General features: G+C 42.2%; 2 protein-coding genes across 2 annotated transcripts in view; one reads left to right on the top strand and one right to left on the bottom strand.

Annotated features, from left to right (window-relative positions):
* Positions 1-570: 570 nt before the first annotated feature.
* Positions 571-7,394, bottom strand: eral1 (Era-like 12S mitochondrial rRNA chaperone 1). Its single transcript, XM_073480089.1, has 11 exons — positions 7,188-7,394; positions 5,403-5,561; positions 5,108-5,235; positions 4,936-5,013; positions 4,801-4,847; positions 4,637-4,698; positions 4,392-4,504; positions 3,436-3,741; positions 3,039-3,188; positions 2,396-2,476; positions 571-1,058 (listed from the first exon to the last, which is right to left on the bottom strand). The coding sequence occupies exons 1-11, from the start codon at positions 7,291-7,293 to the stop codon at positions 936-938; spliced, it is 1,353 nt and encodes a 450-aa protein (XP_073336190.1). The 5' UTR covers positions 7,294-7,394; the 3' UTR covers positions 571-935.
* A 6,666-nt stretch (positions 7,395-14,060) lies between these two features.
* fam222ba (family with sequence similarity 222 member Ba) overlaps positions 14,061-24,760 on the top strand; it is a 32,591-nt gene continuing 21,891 nt past the window's right edge. Inside the window, exon 1 of the mRNA XM_073478760.1 lies at positions 14,061-14,144. The gene's annotated coding sequence lies outside the window, so the exon portion shown is untranslated. The remainder of the gene's footprint in view (positions 14,145-24,760) is intronic.

Genomic DNA, 24,760 nt, shown 5'->3' with positions numbered 1-24,760 from the left:
TTCATCAAGATGCCCCGGATAGAGTAACCGTCGAGTTAACTCACAGGCAGCAGGAATGAATCCAATCACCATTATCTGACCCATTTTAGCATCAGGTTAGTGCTCCATTTTGCTATCCATTAGGGAGACAATTCAACCCTCGGGGGCAAGAGCCGGGCTTTATAAGAGCCAAAAAAGAAGAGGGTGGAGGAGGAGGTGGAGAGAGAAAGGGAAGAAAGGAGCAGAACACAAAGTGATAGTCGCAGGGATGGATGGCCACACTTCAAAGGCGGTGGAGAAGGCTAAAGTGATGTGGGAGTGGAGGGAACACGGGTGGATGGTACATCAGGGACATTTGAGTGAACATGACTGTGCAGGTTCCGCTAGGCGCGAAGCGAGCGCCAAGTAAAAAGCTCTGAGAGCCAAAGATAAACCATCGGCCTTTTCACAGCTCGCCAAACCTGCTCAGCCATGAACACACTGTCAAACTTAGTCAAAACAGGCATTTGATGACACTCTGTGTCATGTTTGTTGCCTAAAAATATATCATTGCTAAATAAGTGCCAATAATTTATCACAGTATTCTTCAGCTGGTGTGAGCTGCTTTTAATATACATATTTTCTACACTTAACTTGTTTAGTTAAATTCATTTCTTAAAGTTGGGGGACCCCTCAGTTTGACATCACCACAGTAGCAGCATTTTATGAGTATATATGTACAAATATTTTATAATGTCTTCTCAGTCTGCATGAAGACAAAGGATGAAAAAGCCAAAAAATGATTTTCTTCTGACCGGTACCATCTCGGTGGGAGCTCTGGGACTGTAGCTATTTGCCACATCGCAGCTCCAAATCTGACGATGAGATCTAATCCTGTGTTCAGCACTTCAGGTCTGTCCTTCACAGAGAAAAATAAAAGAGTCGTCTCAAATCCAGCAGGACCGTTAAAGTCCTCTTCACCTCCTTAGTTTGACTGAGAGCTTCAGCCTTACATCCCTCAGGAAGATCCGGCTCAGGTCCTCACCTACCTCTTGGGCGATCTGCCCTACCAACTGGCCAGCAGGGCCGATCACCATGCTCTGTAGACACAAGAAATACAGCAACGTCAGGCAGCAGTGAATAGACGGGGACATTTGTTTTATTTCGCAGCAGGAAGAAGAGTCCCATTTGAGTAATGCAGGTTTAAAAGACAAACAAGGTCCCTGTTGAAAATATTATGATGGTATCTGTTGCAAACAGCAAGGAGTTTGAGAAGGTTTTATTAAGTCAAGTTTAAGATGGTGAACTGCATCTTTTTTCAAGAATGACTGCCACGGTGTTCCCTTTCCCTGTAATCACAAACTATGTAATGAAACATCTGACTATCAGAACTGTATTCTGTTTTACAAAAGTTTGATCACAGGTGTATATGAGCAGGAATAACCTCAAAAGAACCCTGCAAAGATTCAAACTTTTTGATAAAAAATGTTTAGTCCATCATGCATTTTCTTCTAGTGATAATTCATTTGAATACCTATAACCACTATGACTGTATGTATTTTAGCCCTCTGAGGCTTGTTTTACATTGAGCTCTCAACTCCAAATTTCTGATTTAGTCAAATAAACAAAAAGATGGGTTTGTGCCAGGAACTATTCATAACATTAATGGATTTCTTTGGTCAATCATCACTGTATTGCACCGGATCTACCTTTCTAGTCCTGTACTGAATGTAAAAGCTAAAGAATGGTGTTGGTCTAAGCCTTCTCTTCTCAGATCTCCTCTGGAGGTCACTCGCCTTGAAATATTTCAGTAACACAGATGTAGCTTTGAATATTCTCTGCCATCAAATATGCATGGTTCAGAAAGGCTGCTCAAATATTTACAAGTTAAAAACTCAAGGAAAAAAGGAATGTGGAGGTACGAGGGAACGGCAAATAAATACCAGAGGCCATTAGAGGCCACAGGTGTCAATAACGGAGAGATTTCACTTCCTCCAGAATAGTTTGTAGTTTCTGTCAATATTTTTTATATTGATTTGGATGTGTGCATACCAGTGAACGCATAAGCACTTTCATGTTGTCGTACTGAAATCTCACTCCGCTCTGTCACTTCTCCCAGTGTGATAGTAGCCATGATAAATTAACCCAGATTACATATTAGATAGAAAGAGTACTTTATTAATACCAGAGTGAATTTGCAGTGTCAGAGCACCTTAGTCACATAAAACACAAAAACATATGAGGTAGGTATTAAACAAAATACAATCAAAAAGCCCAACAATTAAAACGTAAGCTAAACTAAGCCAAGACTTTAAATAGGCAGCTGAACACACAGATGTCTACAGAAGAGTCAAGGCTCATATTTAGTACACAGGCTCACAAGACACTTTACAAGAGCCGTGTTTCAAAAAGCCATAAATGTGAAGAGAGCACTTACCACGTGAGTGTCTTTCTTGGTATAAAGTTTCACAGAAATATGGAGCTCACCATTTTCTACCTCTTGCCAGAGTTCAACAGACTGAAAACAGAGAAAATGAAATATTGACAATGTGCTCGCTCCAATAAAGTGGAGGTCAACGTGAAACAGGAGACGTCAGCTGTTGGCTTGAAACAGTAACCATTACTACATATCCTAGCATTCTTTCCACGAGTATTTAAGATGTCGTATGGATGAGTCTGACTGGGATGTGTTCCATGTGTTCAATTTTTGCATTACTAGTGTGTAGTCTGTCAGAAACATGTAAAGGAAGACTGGAGCACCCGTGGAGATTCAACACCTTTGCAGTAAATACTACAGTAGCAGTAAATACAGACCAACATGATAATTACCATGTAAATAAAAAAATGAAAATAATGCCAGAATGGCAAATGCCAAAATGGCCCCCAGTGTACAAACAAAAAGCAGAGGTGAAGCAGGTGGAGGCTGCATCAAAGCACACGTCGGCATGTAGGGTGGAAGTCAGTATGAAGGGCTTTAAATAAGCCGCAGACTCAGTGCAGCGGGATGTGATGAGCGAGTCAGTCAGCTGTCAGCTCATCATCATGTGTGACCGAGAGTGCAAAAATGGTCCATTAGTCACCTGTGTCACTGAATAGGGCACTTCCTGAGGCAGACACTCCAGAAGCTTCTCTCTGATGATGTTTTTGCAGACTTCCTCTGGACTCTGATCAGTCAGGACCTCACTGTGGTACTGCCACGATCCTGGCTTGGCTGCAACCATTAAGTAGTTCTACGACAGCGTGATAAAAACATGGTTATCGTAATGAAATAAAGTAGTTTAGTGTTAATATGGTTTGATTGTAGGATGAGTGTGTTTAGTTAAGAATTCAGTTTCTTTTCTAGTTGGGTTACTGTTTGAATGATTCATCTATATATCATTATAAAAGGTATAATGATGGAAGTTTTGAACATGTCTTTATGATACAAAATGGCATCTGTACACATTTCTCTTACTATGACCATAATCTTGCATGTACCTTCAGCGCATCGATGTACTCGCTGTCCAAAGAGGAGAGCATGAAGACGTCCTTGAAGTGAGGCCAGCCCTGTTGGCTCCTCAGCGCCTTCAGTTTCTCTTTGCTCAGTACAGAGTTTGCCTCAGTGCTGTCCTCAGGACCTGCGTTGTCCTCATCAAGCAACATCTCTGAATCCCTCTCTGGCCTCTTTTCAGTCCGAGAAGGCCTGATCATGGGCCTGACCCGTGTTTTTCGTCCGTTTACCACTCCGCATGTCAACTCTGCTGTGATATTCAGCAGTCTGTCCTTAGCCTTAACCAGGTCCACCTTAAAAAAAGAAAAGCATCAGTGAACACATCTATGTAATAATAAGCATTGCCTGTGCAGTCAAAGCCTGATATACAGTATCTTATTCCTCTGTGCAATAGAGCTTGATTGTTTAAAAACTGTTAAAAACACATCTGTGAGCCAGACTGTTATGCCAGTTCCTTAATGTTCCTTAATTTCTTCTTTGATTTCACACACACACACTACTTCCTGCTGTAAATATCCAAATGCATTATTTGACCCTGTCTGAGTAAAGTTCACTGAACGCTACAGTGGCCAGCTGTTTTAGAAAATTATTTAGCCTTTAAAGAAAGAAAAAAACCTCCATGACCTGTTTATAAAGATTTACATCAGGAGCATCGAATAGGCTTGTGGCTGAGTGTCAAAGAAAGATTTTGCAAGTCAGAAACAAATAAGAGAAAGACTAAGATGTTGCAGTATTAAGGAAAAATATTGAATAACCAAGGCCTTATTCTTTAACTTCAGAAAATAATCTTCCTCAGGTATTTCTAAGAAATTTAGCACAAGGGACAGATGCATCAACATATACTGTATGTCTTTAAATGTGGAATCTAAATGACAAGTATTTGTTGGTGTGAAGGAAGCCTGATGATAGTGTAGTCAGTGTGTATTATTCTGGGGAAGAATACCTTATTGAGGACCAGGATCGCAGGGATGTGAGGGTGCTGAGCCAGACATTTGAGCACCTCAGGGTCAAGCCTGTTGCACATCCATTTGTCGGCCACGTCCACCATGACTACCACTGAGAATGGACACAATTCCAATTATGAGCCCTTGAAACTCAGCACTATATTTCACTCTCAGTGTTAAATCAAAAAGAAACTGCAGCTCAGCCTCAACTAATAAAAAGGCTCAGAGTAAATTTATGTCATACTTAGGTCGGCTTCTTTGACTGTGTTCCAGGGATCCACGAGCAGAGACTTCTCCAGCTGGTGTCTGTGGAAACATGGGTCCATTCATATATTACACTGCATATTAACACTGCATGTAGACTAGAGATTTTAAGAAAAATATCAAAAATCTAATGAAGAAAGTCACCTTTTGACCTTTGATGCAGTGGTGAGACCAGGAGTGTCCAGTAAAATCTAAAAAACAGTCACACACACGTATGGACTTTTGGCTTTTTTATAGCATGAATAACTTATAACAGAAGAGATGGGAAAAAGCTCTTACGATCTGTGTGTCATCTTCTGTTAAGACGCCCATGGCACGAGTCCGTGTGGTGTGTACTTTCTTGGACACAGCAAACACCTTTAAGAAAGAATCATTCACTTTAAAAAAGTCCTCAGTCAGGCAGACAAATTACAGTGTATAGGTGTAAAAGGGAGACGGTCGGGACAGTTACCTTTCTGCCAAGGAGCTGATTGGACAACGTGGACTTCCCAGCATTTGGGGAACCTATTATGGCAACTTTCAACACCTTTGCATTGTCAGGCTGATCGGGATGTCTGAGTAACAAAGATACCTGTTCACCTGAAAACACACAAACAAAATTAATCATCAGACAGACAATTTGAGAGCAGCAAGAGAAGGAACTCAAACATCAGATTGGTGGCAGGATGACGTTGGGGAAAAAAGGCTGAGCCAGAATGATCAGATGAGTTCAGGGATGTAAATCTCTGAGGCAGTGGTCTGATTACCGCTGTCCGGCGGAACTGAGGCTGGGTGGCGATAAAAACTGCCGTCTGCCTCTTCTGCTTTGCCTTTGATCAGTCTGTCGAGAAACGCCTCCGATGTAATAAAACAAGCAGGAGTGAAGATAAATCCGCTCCTTCCTCCTCGGCTGCATGCAGCATTTTCTGTAAAGACATCAACATCTCCATCACTGCGCTGCCGGCAGGGCTGTGGGGTATCTGAGCGATTCTGCTTACTTGGAAGTATATGGGTATGTCAAAGTATAATAATGCATTCAGATGGCCCTGCTCATAAACTTGTTCGTAAAACTAGCCACATAATGATTGTGCACATTGAGTACCTCTTTGGGAACCACAGAAAATGTACTGAAAGAAAATGCTTTACTGTTTTTTAACAAACCGACACGCCATAAAGAGAAATTTGCTGATAACTTAAGAGCCATTAAGTATTTCTTTATTGTCATTATCAGTATCAACCGTTCAAACTGGTGCTGAAAGGATGTTTTGATTAGTCTATTAACAGAAAATTGCTTCACTTGACAGTTTTTTTATATTTCATACACTAAACAATTAGGGATGCACGATTTCAGATTTTTTGCACTCATTTTGGCTGGTGCCAAATCCCAAATATGCACATTTACTCCATCTAATTGCAGAGGACATCAGGTCACTCCTGCAGTGGAATTAACATATTATTATGGCTACTTTTATTGCGATGGCCCACTGGCAGAAGCAGATTCACAATGCTTTTCAAAATTAAAGCGTAATTTTATTGGTCTGTCGAATCAGCAGAAATGTTCATTTCAGGTCAATGCCAACATTTGATTTTAAAGCCTTTATCGACCACTAACAGTGACATGGCAATATTGGCATGCATCCCTATAAACAATTATTTGATTAGTTGAGAAAAATATGTCAAAAATTACTCCATAATAAAAAATAAGCAGCCCTAGTTCGACAAATGCAGGGATGTAATGTCAGGTGACCCCTTGAAGACATGTTTTAAGACAAAATAAAATTACTCATTACTTATTTCATTACTTCATTAGAAATTATTTAAATTAAATCTGCTCCTTTCCACTCATTGAAAAATACAGACTGTATTTATAGTCACAAAATGAAGCTCCAACGTGCAAGCCTTAAACTCAGATCTGAAGTGAGTACAGAGATATTTCCTCCCTTTAGCAGATGAATATTTAAACAGCTTTCAGTGTCAAACAGCAGATGCATCATTCTGTAGAGTGAAGATCAAATATCCAAGTGAAATAACAAGAAGAAAAACACATTATAGTCTCCCAAATATTCAAAGGGTAAAGTATTAATACAGAATGTTTATCTGAATCTGAATGCTTTCTGTAATGGCAGATTTTATGAACATATATCACACGTTAATTATATTTAAGGTTGTGTTGATGAAGCACAATCTTGTACATGTAGGGTCACAGGTGCAAATGTGCCCCATAATAAATGGAAAATCATAACTTTGTTGTTGTCAGTACTTGTCATTCATTCTGTCTGTGCTCTGTTTACCATTCACACATAGTCTCGGATGACACAGGCACAATTAAAAGCACCATAACATCATTTTTTATTCACACATCAGCACACTGTGTCTCAGAGGAGCAGAAAGCTGCACTGATTTGTTCTGTCGCTCTGCTTCCTCATAGCGTCAGAGTACGCTGAATAGCTGAAGGTCCCATTTTCCTCATTTTACATGTCCCGTACTTTACTACTAACACAACACGTTTCCTGGCTTAAGAAATTAAACATGAAAACATGTCTGTGTCTGACCTGCTGTGAGAAACCATGACGCACTTTCCTGCCGAGCAGACACGACGGCCCGTCTGGAGAGGACGGCGGAGTGTCTGAAGAACCGAGCACACACTCTGAGAGCCATCGCGCCTTTATACCTGCTGCTGCTGTGTTAAAGCTCAAACGACAGTATTAATCGTTTCAGAGGTGAGTCGCTTGTTTGCATTCACATTGCCTACAACAGGGGGAAACCATGTTGCTTTGACCAAAGAGAAACGACTTCCGCTGTGAGGAGAGTGTTCACAGAGGTCTGTGTGGAGGCTGCACCGCCCCCTAGAGACCAGCGTGTCAACTACAACATGTCCCTTTATCCTACATAGTGTGTGTAGTCTGTGACAGAAGGTCAGTTATAATGCTCAGCTTTTCAGTCAAACACTTTTTTTTTAATAACCCAGATTAAAATGTCTCTACGTTTTTTTATTTAGCCTAATTCAGCGGTGTGGATATTAAAGGGTAACTCATTAAACAAACAAACATTAAACAGTGTTTACAGGTCTGGAGGAGAACTACTGCATGTGTGATAAAAGTAGTATAAAGCCTTTTTGTGGTTCCAGAGGCAGCTGTATTTAATCTGATAAATAATGATGATGATAATAATAATAATAATAATAATAATAATAAACTTTATTTCTATAGCACCTTTCAAAACCAAAGATAGAAGGTATTCACAGACTATAATAGCATACAGTGCAAGAAAGATTCTAAGTGCTGTATCGTAGGAAACTGGACTTCTTTCAGTTTCTTGGAGGGGAGTCGCAAGAGGTGAAACGTCTTCAAGAAACTGAAACAAGTCCAGTTGCCTACGATACAGCACTTAGAGTTACCATGACCTGGATGACTGAGAACCTTCATCAACAGTACAAAAAAGACAAATTAAGCAGATAAAATCCAATAAAATCAGATGCTTCACAAAATATAATACTGGTGCAAAGAGCAGTAAACATGAAATATGAAACACAGAGATAAGACTAAATGTAAAAGAGCAAGAGCAAATAGCCTCCAGTGACTTCACTCAGTGGCGGAGTTGAACTGAAGATTCTGCTGTATGGATTTTGATCATTTGTTTTTAAACTGTCCATAATGAGTCCAACATTGCTATAGGAGTGCAATGTTGGACCAGTGGACTTCTTTCAAAACCTGGTGCTTGGTGCCTTTACGTGTACATTTCTATGAAAAATAACCTAATAAAAGTTATAATATAATGTATATAAATAAGACAAAATCAAAGCAATGCATCATTTGGCAGCAAACCCTCTGTAACTCCCACAGGACTCCTCACCAGTTTGGGAACCACCTGTCTGCAGGATATTCAGAAGCTAAAACCAGCCAATGGCATTTCCAAATCAGCTCATCATAATGCACAAACACATCTGCCGACATGAGCAACTCACAGTTTAAAATGGATGACAGCGCTCAGAAGATCTTTTGGCTCGGGTGATATTCTCCAGATTACTTTGTGAGGGATGGTGCGCCTATAACCGCAAATCAGATTTGCACTGTGCAGACTTTTCCTTTCGCTCTTGTCCCTTGAGTACACAAAACAGAGCTTCTCCCTGAGGGTGCTTGGAGCACATTTGTGACAATGTTGTCGAGGATATATCGAGCATCCGTGCTTAAAGCAATATGCCAACCTGAGGAAAACACAGCACACTCGCATATTAACACCCTGCAACTCCTCAGTACTAATTCACAATGACAAGCTGATATAATGACTTGATAACCATGAAGTCTGTAAGGTTAATCATCAGGCTAAAAGGACACAGTTTGCATATTGATGGATTACTGTAACATGTTGACTTCATTGTGTATGGCAAATCCAGGCAGAGCAGATGTCTCCCCATAGTCCATCAAACATGCCGGCTGTTTGTTAGTCCTCGAGGACTTGCTCGGGGCGGAACAAACACCACCACTGGGGAGGACGATGAAGGATATCAGGTAGCTCACAATCTGTCATCATCTAACTCTAAAAGCTCAGCAGCAATGGAAGGGCAACAAAAATGGAGCTTTTAGCAGACACTTACTGCCGAATTCCAATTGAACCAGAAACCAAAAGGATATTTGAGGATCAGTAATGTTTGAACTTTCTCTCTATCTGCATCCCTCCCACTCTCTCTCTCTCTCTCTCTCTCTCCCTCTTAAATTCATTCAAGGCCTTTTCTCCCTCCGGGCTTTCCTCACATGGCCATTTCACGTGGGAGTGTATCAGAGTTCTTTCTATGACTGCATTAACTTTGGCCTTCAGAAAGAGCTCTCTCTCTAAAAAAAATACAAAAAGGCTTCGCCTGCAGACCATTTAATCATAAGCTGTAGCCCACTTTGCCACTTGAAGTGCACTTGCCAATGAGATTCAGCATGGTGTGATGGAAAACCTCCCTCTGCTGCTGCAATTCAGTGCGCTGTTGATTGCTAATCAATCTTGTCTTATGTAATTCTAACAGAATTAGACTACACTGTGTTCTGATTTCCCTTAATTGATTGGGGAAAGGTCAAATCTCCCTGAATTCTCAGAATCTGCAGCTGAACCAGGTGATAGCTTTCCTCCAATTCAGGTTTTATGCTCTGGTAACCTCCCTTGTTGCTTTGCTAATATGACTAGCTGGGATTAGACATGCAATAACTGGCAGCGTCTGCACTAATAGGAAGATCTGGCTGCTCACGAGGAATAACAAAGTTCATGGAATAATAAGCACGAGCCATGGGGCATGTCAGCGGGGAGCAGAGGTGGGAAAAAACAATCTGTCAGCGCGTCAGAGCATCCATCACTCCATCACTGCTGATTGCAGTGAGAGGCGTGATGCTGCACAGCTGGCTGATTGTCTATAAAACAGCCGCTCCTGAACTTTCTCATGCTGAGGACTCCAACGCAGACAGGCTATTTGCACAGGATCCCGCAGATTAATGAATGGATGGATGAATTTCCACATTTGATAAATGAGAACGCAGCTAGATTTAACTGTCACGTCTGACGTGACGCCCTGAAGGTCCCCCAAGGTCCCTCGATTCAGCAATCACTGCTCCATACGTCCTTGCTCAGACTCCTTTTTAAAAGAGGTGATTTAGCTCCCAAACTACCCATATAGGTCACACTGATGCTCTGATTGTACAATCTCTCTCTCGGTGGGGGAGATAAAGGGAAAAAAAACTTTTATTCATTCTAGACTTGCAATCGATGTGACTTGTCTGTGAAGTGGATCAATAATGCCTCTCTTTGAAATCATCAATCACGTCAGTGGTGAATTTAAAAAGCGTAATTAGGAACAGCGTTCTTAAACATCCTGTATTGATGTCTTCTTTGGTATGGAGAAAGACACCATTCTGCATCATTAACTTTGTATTATTGCCTGATGGAGCCTGCTGCCTCTACTTCCCCACCTGCTGAACTCGGAGCGCTGTGTGTGATTGGGCTTTCAGACCAAATTCTCCCCTCTTTCACTTGCTGATGGGGGAAGTGAAGCTTGCAGGCCTAAATTGGCTGGAGTATTGTAATAAGCGTCCCGTCCACACTGGAACCTAGACCATGGAGTTACCCTTCACAATGCTTGCTATCAGAACTGTTTGCGGAGTTGAACATGTGTAATTTTCTCCCTAATCATCTTATTTGATTACCTTTGTGCAGCTTCTAACCTGACATGACATTACACGGCCGTGAGCACACATTCTCCAGCACTCCCATAACTTGCCACAATCTTCTGTGTTGTCCATCTGTCTCTCTCTGGTAATAAAATGGTATCAATACTGTGGAGAGGGCAGGTGGGCGGTTGTAATAGAGTAATTTATTTTAGTTGTCACAGAAATATAAGTCTTTGATTAGGGAGCTATACACATCAGGCTACACAAATAGAACCTTTCATCAAATCACAAAGCATGTGACACTATTGACCGTGGAGTCCTCTCACTGGGTTTCATCTTCCCAAATAAGATTCATAATACAATATGTGAAGGGCACAAAGATGCAAAATGCAAGGGTAATTCAGCCCCAGGCAAATCTTTAAACCAGAGAGCCAGATGAGTGTTACATATGGGCCAGTGAAATGCAGGAACAAGCGGTATTTTTGGAAGCTAAAGCGCAGATGTTAATGCAAGAAGTGCTGATTTCGATTATGAAATGACAACTAAATGTGTTAATGTTTGAGGCATCCTTGGCATACGGTTGGTGGATTCCCAGTGGGTATTTTTCCCAATCTGGGAATTTAAAGGGTCTGCTTACCTTGATTATTTTCTCACATACCCCTAGCAGCAAATAGCCATGTAGATAGTGTCATTTTAAATGCTGAGGTTCCAAAAATAGCACCCAGTACAAAGAAAGTGAATAAAGATACTGTAGGTAAGAATTAAACTGATTTAGGCTTCATGATGGTTGCTCCAAAAGCCAGATTGATAAAAGACAAAAAGGAAAAATCTGGATAAACTAGTATAAAACAAATGCAGATGCTTCCATACAGGGCACAGTGGCTCACAGACTGATTTGATGAGTATGAAAATAATGTGAATCATAGGTTATGGCCTCTCAACCCAACTGGGAGATTTTAGAGTGAAATGTTAGACAACGCTCTCCTCCATCATCATAAAAACTTAATTCATGAATCATCTTGAGGAGAATTAAAGCTCCTCTGGAGGCTTGTGAAGCACAGTACCTTAGTCAGACACTTCTGAGTAGACAGACTAGTCATTTTTCCCTTTCAATATGTCAGCCTGTTATTGCCTGCTAATCAAAATGCGACAACATTTCTTCATTACAACCCCTCACCACAGACCCTCTCGTCTTCAAAGGTTGGGATGGTAGAGTTTCCTATTCTGTGCACCTGTGTGTGCTACTTATTACAAAACACACTGTAGGATTTGTCCCAGGTTTCAGTTGATGCAACTTGAAATCATAATCACATTCAGTTGTTGCAGAACAATACCACAGTGTATACATACTCATTTACATGAAAAAGCCCTGCATTGAATTTTACTCAATTATACATAGGGCCTGTGGAAGATTTTGTGGCATAATGTACTGTAAGTACCAAACTAAAAGTACTTATTACCTATTAATTGCATATGTTATTTGGAATTATTATTATAATTAGCACATTAACATGTAAGCAGCATGTTAATACCATAGGTGATCGTGATTGGAGTCAACTGAAACTACCTTATATACTGTTGGGTATGCCATTAATATAAATAATCATATTCAACAAACTGATAATATGTTTTGCTTCATAAAATCTCAGTCTTCAAAGGAACTGGTTATAAAAGCTGTCAAATACAGTAATTGTAGTGGAGTAAAAAGTACTGTATTTCCCTCTGAAATGTGTTTGAGTGGAGGTAGAATAGATTAGAAAAACTCAATTGAAGTGTCTCGGGGAGTAATGTAATACATGTAACAGGATTACGTAATTAGGATACAAAAAGGGTAACTGTATTCCGCTAGTTACAGGAAAAAGACATTATTAGTTTACAGATACATTTAGTAAATAGGGGATTACTAACAGGATTACAATTTTAAAATCAAGAATGATATACTAGTCAGTCACCAGGCACATGTGCACACATGACAACACTACACAAGTCTGACACAACATCACTCTGGTCTTAAGAGAAGCCAGACACACCAGTGTGTATTATTAAAGAATGCACACTCGTAAAGTCATCTTATTGATATTTATTTTCTCTATTCTTTCCTTGCATATGTTTGGTATTGAAGTAATCCAAAAGCAACGGAAAGTAACCAAGGTACATTACTTTAATATTGTGATACTTGGATTACCTTACTACATTTTCTTACAGGTAATTACTAACTGTATCAAAATACTATTTTTAAAGTTACCCTCCCAGCCCTGCACACAACCAGAATAACTGCTAGCTGCTGCTAACTGTTGCTGCTATGAGCTAGTTAGCTCAGTCGGCCATGCTGCTAGCTATTAGCTGACTCTGCCTGAGCTTTGCTATTGGACTATCGCTTCTTGATGTGCTATGAGACAGGAAGGGCCAGGGCTAGCTAATTGGCATGCTAACTTGAGAAGATATCTGTGCAACACAAGATATCTTTAACACAGCGTCAATGCTGTTAGTTCTTCGCATTCTGTTTATTATTCTATTATTTTTCTAAATGTTTTAAACAAAAATTCTTACATATCACACCTTTAAAACTAATTGTACTTAAATATGGCATTTAAAGGTGCACTATGTAAACTCTCTTTGTTTTTGTGACTGAATAAAGTGAATAAACAAACTGACCTTAAAGGACAACAGAATTTCATACTGTTTGGCGGACCCTGCCACATTTGTAGCTTCAAAGGGACTTCTGGGGACCTTATTTTCCTCTGAAGGCAGCTTGTTTAATCAGTTATGGGAAAATAATATATTTCCAACTTTGAATTATTACCTCATTAATATTATAAATATCATCTCCAAAACTACATAGTGCCCCTTTAACTAAATACATATATGTTTTTTCATCACTGGTCACATTTTACGCAAAGCTAATTGTACACCAACACCCCAAGCAACATTATTATAATTGCTATTATTTTACATATAAAATTATTAAGATTTGAATACCTCTGCCCCTCTGCTTGTTGGCCAACCCTGATGGCAGACAATAGAGAACAGATAAAGTTTTACATACTGTACAGCTGTCAAAATGATTAAACACCAACATATAGTTTGTATTTTTTAACTAATTTCATCTTCCACTCGGCATACATGATAAAATTATAGCCGTCCAATCGACTCTCCCCCTGCCTGTACCTTTAAACCACTCTGCTGTCCTGCGCAGCGCACGGCGCAGTCTGGAACGGTCCCCAGCTACTGCGCATGCGCCGGAAGTTGCTGCCGCAGACAGCAGCAGCAGCAGTGATTCGGCAGCGCAGGGCAACGGGAGAAAATCTGTCCGTTTTAAACCATGGCGACGTACTAAACGATGCCTTTCGCAGAGGTAAACGGAGAGTAAGTAGTTGTATCTTAATAACACGCCTGCTGCCTGATACTGTGTGACATCCTCTCATATTTTGGCATTAATATTGTGAAAGCTTGAGGAGGCAACAATGGGACTGTGTATGTTTCAGACTGACTGGCTAGGTTAGCTAGCCAGGAGCCTGGACAGTCAGCTGGCACACTGACTGGCAACATGCAGCTTTATAGCTACTGTACTGCTCCCCTGTATTGTCTGCCTATCTGCTGTAAACCCTTACGGCTTAACTGGCTTTTATGAGCCACGCATATCTTATTCAGTCACTAAAGGAGTCATAAATTCTTGTTTAACGCAGGTGTTCACTGGAACTGGGCTTGTGTTGTTGGGCTGGTTAGCTAATTGTTTTTTTTGTGTGTTTTTTTTGCAATGTGACAACAACCAGCGAGGATTAAGTAGAGCTCCGTTTGCCTGCCAAATCATCATCATAATTGCATCTTCATCATTGGGATTTTCATTAACCTGATGCAGACAGTTTTGTGGCACCTCTCGGGAGAAATAACAAGTTCCTTTCCCGAGAGAAGCCATCTGTGAATGAAGTTGGAAGTGTGGTTATCTCATGCGATTCCCGGCTTTGTACAAAGTATGGTTTGGCTGTCAGTGAGTTGTCTCCCACTGCTAGTATCCGATGTACTCATTAGGACATGCATGCATACATCCACATTTAGAGTGTCAGTCGTCTTCACCCGTCATACAGATGTGTGCGCTCCCTTCTCGCTCGCCGGAGTGTCTGCAAATAGCACCTCTTAATATAACGACATGGGAGAAGTGTTCCCACCTGCAAAGGCAAGTGTTAAAGGTGATAACAAAAGGTTGACGTCACCGGGCTCATCCTGATCCTGCCGCACAACCTCGACCACTGAGGAGGAGGAGGAGGAGGAGTGCAGGAGGAGTAGTTTCAGAGGAGGAGAGCAGTTTTTGTTTTTTTTGCCATAACGTCTAATGGTTCGTGTCTGGAAGGAAAAGGTTTATCTCTGATCAGATTTCGGGGATCCTAAGGGCACACTTAACTAATGGGATCCTATCGATGTTTCTCCCCCCCTCCAAGGCTGATCTTTACACGGCGGAATGTTAATGTTGCCACAGCCTGTCCGTGTTGTCTTTGGCTGCTCTGAGTCTGCTTTTATTGCTGTAGTCGTCGGTCTGTAATGTCATGGAGCATGACGGATATGATTTAAAAAAAAAAGAAGAAGAGGCACACACCGCAGTAAAGCAACACTTCTGAGACTGGCTGGAGTATGGAAGTGATCGTGTTCACTCTGCACATGGTAAGGTGGAGAAAACTGTTTCTGTCTGCATTTATTTGCATGGGCATTTTTTGAAGTGTTTATGTGAAAAGCCATTATCCTACCTTTACTGGGACAATAGTGAGACTGTTTGGTTTGTGACAGAAAGGGAGGATGTGCTCAGCCGCTGCTTACTCAAACAAGAGCCTGACATTACTTGCTCAAAAGTGCAGTTTTGCAATGTAGCTTTCTTCTCCCTACATTTTCCAAAGAGCGGATAATTAAATTTCAGACCTTGTTGTCTGGGAAACTCAGGCCCCTAGACTCAGTGCAATTATCGTGCGTAGAAGGAACCCTTTTTGCATTTGGGTGCTATGTTTCCCAGCACAATGAAGATTAATTAGGTCTTAGAAACAAATGACTGTAAGGCCTCTCCCCATCTGTAAAACGCGGCTCGCCTCTAATGACAGCAATCTGACAGATACTTAGAAGAATGAGAGTAAAAAGGCTTCAAAGTTACTGTGAGATATTGTAATGTAAAGGCTTACAACAGTGCAGACTGTGACTGTGCATGCTTTTAAGCATTTACTTCCATTCAAGCCTGAGAATGATTTGTGTGTGTGTGCGCTTGCTTGTAACGGCTGCAGAGGAGCCTGAATGTCAGGAGCACCTGGTTCATTAGTTTGTGTCACGCTGGTCAGCATTGTAGAAAATTACAGCGTTGGGCCAAATTGAAATACCACTTGAATGCATGTGTTAATTAGATCTCTGCGTGGCTTTTCAAAGTGTCTCTCCTCCTCTGCCAGTGAGTCATGTGCTGACTCTTTGACCTGTCACCGCAAACCTGGAGTCTTTGCTGAGGGCAAGCTGACAGGAAAGCGAGTTTGCATTGGTTTTTCCCAGCCAACCACTATCAAATATATTGGAACGTATTGATTTACATTGTGGGCAGGAGGAGGGTAATTTCCTCTAAAATACTTGTGTAGCATCTTGGCTGCTGTAGCCTCGCAGTCTGCTGGTGCCTGTAGACGAGGTTAAACTATTAAAAAATACATATTGTGGAGAACGTACACACCTACAAGTTTAAGCCTACTTGAGTGGAAGCTTTTAAAGTAGAGAGTAGAGTACAGTGTGAATGTAATATGCACGCCCACACAGTTTTCTAGATACTAACCTCACTGTATCAAACTTTTCCTTGTAAGCAAATGGCACAGCAGATATCGGTGAGCGAGTGCCTTACGCCGAATCCCGGATGTTTTGTGTCGCAGAGGGTTCTCCACGTGACCGCCAAACAATCTGATTCCCAACATTAGGCTTGTCTCAGACAGCAGTAATAAGAGGATAACATCAAAGCTCTGCTTTATTTCTTAGAGACTTCAGAGCAAGACTATGAATAACAGATCACAAGGTACAAAGACTGAACGAGAGAACTTGAGCAGCTTTTATGTTTCAGCTGTTGTTGGGATTCACAGCGAGCTCATTAAAATACATTGATTAGTAACAGTCCCGATTCTGTGATTGTTGACTGTGAAATGGCTCGGCTAACCAGCATATTTTTGATGCAATGATTTTCTATGCTGGAATGAGCCACTTGGCCGATGCTCATTTTGGTTTATTCAAAGCCAGTCATTTGATGTAGCGTTTTAGAGACGGTACTTGAATTGGAAATGTGAAACCGTACGCTCTTCCCAAAGCAATACATTTGTCCCTTTCATTTTCTAGCGGGGGCTCGTGTATGTTAAATCTCTTGCAGGTGTTGTCTGTGAATTTTATGTGCATAGCAGATTTTTATTTTCCTCACCCCGGTCGTTTCAGTTGAGCAGCAGCATTTGTTGAATATCATCCATTTTGCTAAATGAGACTTCCCTGCCGTCCTGGACAGCCGGCCGGAGATTTCCCAGGTACCGATGATCTGCCAGCCAGCTCCACCTTTCAGTCCTCCAGTCAGCAGGGCAGCTGTCAGCCCACGTTCGCCCACTCAGCCACCCACCACCTTGGAGAGACTTTGTGCGAGGCCACCCGATGTCTTCTCAGCTGTATGAGTCTGAGCTCAGACAGGGAGCAGATGTTTGGTAGCCTTTGTGCGAGCGGGCAAAGTCAGGAGACCCAGTGTGAGGGTCAAACGCAGGTCAGGCTGGGAGTAAAGAACTGCGGCCACATGATACATCCAGATCAGGTGTTTAGGACATCATGGGCAACTTCTGGTTACCTTTGAGAACAAGGGACTGGCCTGCAGGGCTCAGGCAGCGGGTCAGCTGTTACATGGTATTCAGTTTGGTTCACATGGGTTGTTTTATTTTGTGCCAAATGACTGCAGGCGATAGGCCTGATTTGAAGACACACTTTCTGTCTTTGTTTGCTACATTTTTGCGTTCTCCATTACTTCTTTTTTTTTTGCATGGATTTGCATGTTAGCCGGCAGGTCCAATTAGGGCAAAACAGCACTGCTCTTGCCGGGTAGTTTGCGTAATCAGCAAACCAGAGACCTTAAGCCAGGGAGTGCTGCAACCTGACGTGACAAACACCAAGACTAAAGGGCTTTCTGAAATTGTTGTGTCTTCAGCTTGAGGACAATCGGGGGGAAATCTAAGCCTCCGGGTGACATTCACAGTGAAAACAGCAGTCTTAGCAGCAGGAGGAACAAGTCGTAGTTTAGGAGAGCATCTGTGTGATCAGGCTTGTCGGAGGCACTGGAGACGGCAGGGTTGTTTATCTACCTCCATCTTGCAGGAACAGCAGAAGAGCAGGGCAGATACTGTTATCTGTTTATGGCACAAGATAAGGCCGTTTCAATCGGATCACTGACCCTCCACTGACACGCTCCACCCCCAGTGCCAAGCCCTCTGTAATAAGAGGTTGCCAGGCGAGTCCCATATCACTCTTAAGTAATCCTAATAGATGCCATTAGCATGTCCGCGGTTATTGCCGCAGTTTTTCCAGCGTCCATGCCAACTGTACATATCAGGGCATCATTAGACACAAGTGGAGAGGCTCAGACTCTGACCCGGTCTGTGGGGTCAGAAAGAATGCCACAACAAAGCACCAGTAAAGCTGTAGGGGATATCAAGTGGAGGGGATAGAGGAGAGTGAGCTCAAAGTGTCATAGTTGCCGCAGACATTAGATAAGGCTAAGCTACCAGAGGATTAAAGGGGGAGGAGATGTAAAATGCTGTCGGCTAATTGGGCTTTATTTTTAATATTTCAGAGGGTTCATTAGAGACTAAATTGGTGACAGATTTCAGCTCTGGCTGTGGAGACTTTTTGGGACAAGCCCTAGAACCTGAATAAGAGCAGAGCAGGTTTTGTCATTGAACACAGGGAATAGTGTTTTCAGGGGAATGCTACTTTTGTTTACCAGAATGGTAAAATTTTATAATTCTTGCCTAACTTAAAGCCCAGTTATTTTATATCGTCTCTTGTAATCAGGGATGCACCGATTTATCAGCTGAACATCGGCTTCAGACTATCGGCAAATAAGATGACATTCACCAATGGCAGTGGCCGATGTTTATCTGATGTGTCACATCAGTTTTGCGCTGGCACATTCATGAGCTGCTGGCTTGTGACATCCCTGCCGTCAGTCAGTCAGCCAGTCAGTCAGGCTGGCTATGGGTACTGGAATAAAATCTTCTCATTGAATAAGTAGCTGTATAGTAGGCTATAAAGGCGTTGAAGCAGTTACTTTAAAAAAAAAAAAAGAACCTTTCCATCAAAAAGGTTGTTGAATGTGCACGATGATATTTTATTTCTTTGTTGTCCTGGCACAAAAGGGGGAATAAGTGACAGAAAACAAAGTAAACCACAAAAAACAGCATTGTCTAACAGCTCAAATTTTAAACATCTGCCCAGATTTTCACAATCGGTGCATCCCTAACTGAAAGTCATCTATTTGAGGTATTTAAAATGTCTGTTTTTTTAGTTTCTTGCCAGAAGAGTATCAGTGTGAAATTTGCACTAGAAAATAGTTTTTTGCTCTTTTTGTAACCTTTGCAGAGTTACAATAACCTGAAGGATCGACTGTAGGGTATCATACAGCTATCTTCTCCAAAAATGACAAAGCAGTGAGTGTATCTGAAAGCCAGACAAAGCAGCCGAGGCTCGGAGGCTTGGTCTGGGTGTTAAGAGCCGTGCTGGGGAGGGACGGAGGCCGAGGTGAGCGGTCAGCGCGCGGCACTTTGCCATGACCCTCCTCAGTTTATCATTGCTTACACCACTTCTCCAGGCCTCACTGTGTGGGTGTGTGTTTTTTTTTCAGTGTGCGTGCAGCGTACTGGAGATCGAGCGGTGCTTAGAATGGGGCCCTTTATAACCTCCTAACCCTCCGGTCCCTGTTCGCAGCCATTGTTGGCCACAGTGAATGGTATCTCCGTGCCTTGAAAAGTAACCAGATGACATTCTTCCTGTTGTTCAAAAGGGCCCGGGGTTGTGTTGTGAAAAGCGGCTGAAAGGATAGGCTAAGACTGTGACCTTCAGAGGCTAATCTCTGGCATGTCATTCAGTGCCCGTTTGAAGCGAATGCAGACCTTTTCTTCCTGATAGCAACATACCAAGTCAAACAAGGCAGAAATTCCTCTTAGCTTTTCAACAGTTACACTCCAAAAACAGTCGACTTAGTTTTCTATTAAACCTCCGCTATAGAGGAACCAGAGGGTGTTTTGTAGCGGCTGAACTGAATCGTTATTCCAGACAGGCAGTGTGTCTGACACCTACATTGTCCAAACAGTCTCTCCAGCCTGTGACTGAGCCCTCTGTACACAGACCTGTGGCATCAGCAGCCCCCTCTGTACTGCATGCTGAAATACCGCCGCTGCTCTGAAAGCAGTGGGGATGAAATGCACTTAGTGAGACAGTAAACATCGGTGCAGCTCTCAAACTAGCTTACGTTGTTTATGTCTCCTCCTCTCTGGTGTATTTGCTGTCTTCAGCTGGCTGCGTTTCCTGGAATGTGCAGAGATGCAGTTGTCGCTCTGCGGGGGGATGTTGGCTGTAATCACAGTTCAGAGTTCAGCTCTGTAGTCGGACTCAACTGAGCAGCAATCAGACAGGAGTCACTTTGTTCTCATGAACTAAAACGCCACACTTGACCTTACTCTTTTTGTGCATTGAGATGATCTGAACAGGGTTTTTGTTATGAAGGAGCAGGTCGTTTTTAGTCTTCAAAATTCACTATTTAAACTTCAACCACAACTGTTCAATTTCTGACAGCACTCACAGATTAACAGCCTTCACAGCGTAATTCAATGTTTCCCACCGGTTGTAGAGTTTTATCTAACATCATGACTCTCAACCCCTCCTTAACCACATGCTTTTAGAGAGAACTCATCGTTACCATTAATGTGTTCAAGGGGATTTGCTTTTCAGCACGATAGAATACACTTTACTGGCATTGAGCCGTCTTTGTGCCGGTCTAAATGATCGCTGAGAGCAGGTCTTTGGTTGAGAACGTTTTCTCCCTGCCATCCTGTGAATAGCAGCTCCTGCTTCCTGTGTTAGCGGCGTGCCACCTGTATGGGGTTGAGATTGAGGTCAGACCTCTTGGAGGAGCCTGTTGTCTGGGGGCCTCCTTTTTAAGGAGCTGGTTGTGCTGGCAGAAAAGAAAAGCTGTCAGGTTTTTAGGGCCTCTTTTGTCAGACATCTTTCAACGTTAAATGATTGGCATATCTCCTGCCATTTCCCCCTTTTGTTTGCAGGCCCGTCGAGTTCGAGCGCAAAAAAACAAAATTGACCATTATGTGTGATGTGTTTGCAGCCTGTGTGTGCGGGCGCGCGTTAAAAAGGCGAGGTTGTTTACAAAGGAAGCATTGAATTAGAAAAGGAAAATGTCAACTTTTATCATGCTACTGCACAACCATTTTGCATTAGTCAGAAAATATCCCCTGAAGTAGTGTAACATCCGCAGAATGTGATTGAGATAGAGAGGGGAGACGGGGTGGGGGCAGAGGAAGAGAAGGGTGGGCCACGATTTGAAAGGCATACTTGAAAGTACTCGTGTGTAAAGAGTCCTGAGGCAGGTTCATGTTGCTGTGTGACAGAGAAGCATTCGTCTTGCTGTGTGGATCTGACGTCCCAGGGTCTCATTGCGAGGGTTTGCCTGCGCTGCGTGTCGGCTTTCTGTAATTAATAGCCAGTAGCCCCCTCACCCCATCAAGGGACCAGGTGCTGCTTAGATCTGCTCTGGCACAGTAAGACAGCAGATCCGCTGGTTGTGGGTTTCACTGTTATCGGGATAAAACTCCCAGATGTCACCAGCGTCTCTCGCACTGTATACATGTCAGCTGACTGTGTACATGTAAACACACAGTGCCAGACTCAAAACAAAGAGATGTATAATCATTACTCTGAGTTTTAATGGTGCTCTGCTGATGGATAGCTTGTTGGTAGAAGATAAGGTTCATTTAGTCTACTTTGTGTCAAGCGCCATTGTACTCTTGTCCTGTGCTGTTTAGCAGGGCTCGGGGCCCTGACAGATTGCCATCCCGATGGGGAGATTTACCCAGCCAGTACTGCCAATGGCACTGACACCATCATTAGGCTTTGATCAGCTGCAGTCTGCGAGGGGAAGAAGAGAGAGTAATATTCTTGATCTAATTACTAGCAGACATTTCAGGCGGTGTAATGTGTGATTTAACCTCTTGTCAGAGGCTATAAAAGGAAGCTGGGTTAATCTTCCTGGCAACCTCTTTTCCACGCAGGGGAGAGTGTCTTTAAATTTTCCTTTTCCCATGAAGCTGGTAAAAAAACAGTGTGCTCACACACCAAGGCTGACTTTCTACTTGAAATCTCTCAAGGCAAAGAGTTCTCTGACCTTTGAATGTTAGCAACAGCTGGTCCGCAGGAACTCATGTGCTATGTGCATTTGGAGAATTGCAAGTAGAACAAAAAAGCTGTCCTTTTGACTTCTGCTTCTGCTGTGCTTCCACCAAAAGGATTGTTTTGCAGCCCCCTTTGTCTCTCTCTCCATCGCTTTCTTTTTCTCCATCACCACCCACACACTGCAGCATGATGAGTGCAGGAGACTTGATTGAACAAATAGATTGTAAGTGGAATCGAGGGGTTTGGGTTAATCAGTCAAACATAGTTAAACAATTCTTTGGACATGAAGGGATTAGTCTTGCCTGCGTTGAGCTCATCAGATCCCATTCTCCCCAGCGCTGGCCGGGCTTTTAGGGCCAAGGGCCACGGCCTCTCTGGCTCCATGGAGAACCACACACGCACCCCTCAGCATGCTCCATTGCCTCTGAATGCCCCACCACTCTCCTCTCCCTTTGTTACCGAGCACAATTGGAATGATGGATTAGCAAATTAAATGCAGACCTTTCTATTCATGGCCATCCTTGCTCAAAGTCTCATTCACTGGATCCATCACAAACCCACTTTAAATGGTTACCAGGTTCACTGTATGCGTTTCAATTCCTGCAGGAAAGTCTTTTACCCTTAAATGCATTCTTGAAAAACAATTCAGTGACTCTTTCCCAACAGAAAGGCTCTCACTATCTTGTTTTTACAGGATGACTGCCTGTATATTTTCTTCCCCTTTTATTCTGAGTGCCGATCACACTGATAGGAAGTGGCCCTGATGTGATGATGTGTTGGCAAGCTCAGTGCAGAGCTACAGCCAGTCTGAGCCTGCTCTAAATTACCTGTGTCACTGTCTCCTCCACGATCCCTGAGAGGGGCACACTGATATAATTGACCTACCTGACCCACGTTTACTTTTAGGCCTCGTCTACATGTATTCAGATATTTTTGAAAACATTTTCTTCTATGTTTTGGCTTCTTGCCCTCACGCAAACAGAATTTTAGGTCACTAAAGGGAGAGGTTTTTGAAAACAACTTCTGAGTCTACATGTAAAATGCAGCATTTGGAAAATGTTGATGTTATCATCTCAATTTGCACATGCCCATTGTTGCTTTGTGTGTAGGCTTGGGTGATATACAAAATTTTATATCACCCAAGCCTAGATATTGTACCATCCAAATATCGCGATGGACAACATTATCGTCTTACGGCAAAGATGATAAGTGGCCTCATTCAAATCTCCAGGCTCGCCATTTTTATCCACTTTAAACCCAATATATTGCCAATCTGGCAAGCTGGCATTCTTCTTAGAAACTAAGTCCTCCATGTCTGTATGTTCGGCGCTGCTTGCATGTCGGTACATCAAACCAATTAACTTGTAATAACCTCTGCCAGCCCGGTCTCATTACCACCTCATCAAATATCGACCACGTTGCCTCTGCTGCCACCACAGCCCAGCATGCATTGTTATTTTCAAAATAAAAGCCCAAAGATGCAGTAACAGCTGTTTGATCTTTGATCGTGAAAAATATTGCATATGGCAGCAAATATCGTGATATTCAAAAATATCTAATATCGGCCCGAGCCTGTATGTTGGGTTAGCACTGCTAAGCCATGTGCCAGAAATGCATTAAATCAATAAAGGTGAGGAAATAATTCTAAATGAGTATATAATGAACTAAAAATGTTGTGTTTTCTACACACCTGTTTGTGGTGTCACTACCACCAAAGGAAATTAAGCTCACTACTCAGACTGTTTTTGCCGGGTATTTGATGTATCGTTGATGTCAAATTTATTGCCACATACTGGCACGGCGTTTTTGTGGCCTCGTGTACGAAAATATTTTAAGACAGGATTTCTTTAAAACTGAATGGTAAAATATCCATTTTCAAATGTCTTTATGCTTGCAGACATGACTTAAAAGTCCATGATCCTCTTTGTGGTGCCTGTTACTTTTTAAAATTTCATCACGTTGTTTTTCCCAGAATTTATCATTTTCAGCGTTTACTCACTAATACTCCTAATCTACCACTTTTTTAATCCATGCGTAATATCAGGGAAACAAAGCCTCACATTATTACAACACCTCTGCCGCATTTAAATCATTTATTAGGTAATTTTTTAAAACAAAAATGCCAAAAAATAACCTGAATGCAGCCTCTCACCTGAAAGGAATTGCTTTGATAGTATTGAATATCTTTAAATGTTGGACTGTTAGTCAGACAATAAAGAAATGAAGTGACATAAATTGGGTCTTGAGGAACTAAGTTACAAATGACTTTTTTTACGTTACTGTTTTCCTTTCAATGCTAATCAAGTTTAATTCTGTATTTCAAAGTTCCGTTTTTAAGCCCAGGTTCTACTTTTGTTTTCTGTTTCCCGCTAAGCAGACAACACAGGCCCCTTCTATCTCTCACCCTCCTTCTGCCCCAGTCCCTCCTCCAGTGCAGTGTGGCAGGGGGTGGATTGCTGTGCTCTGTAGAGACCCCAATTAGCGGGACTAGCAGGCCTGCTGAAGGTCACTCCCAGAGCTTTGGTGTGAGAACAGAGGAGGGCTGGGTCGGCCAG

The sequence above is a fragment of the Pagrus major genome, chromosome 13 (genome assembly GCF_040436345.1).
Source record: "Pagrus major chromosome 13, Pma_NU_1.0".
In the NCBI taxonomy this organism is placed as follows: Eukaryota; Metazoa; Chordata; class Actinopteri; order Spariformes; family Sparidae; genus Pagrus; species Pagrus major.
The sequence above is the reverse complement of the archived record's forward strand: the minus strand, read 5'-3'. Positions and strand labels throughout refer to the sequence as shown.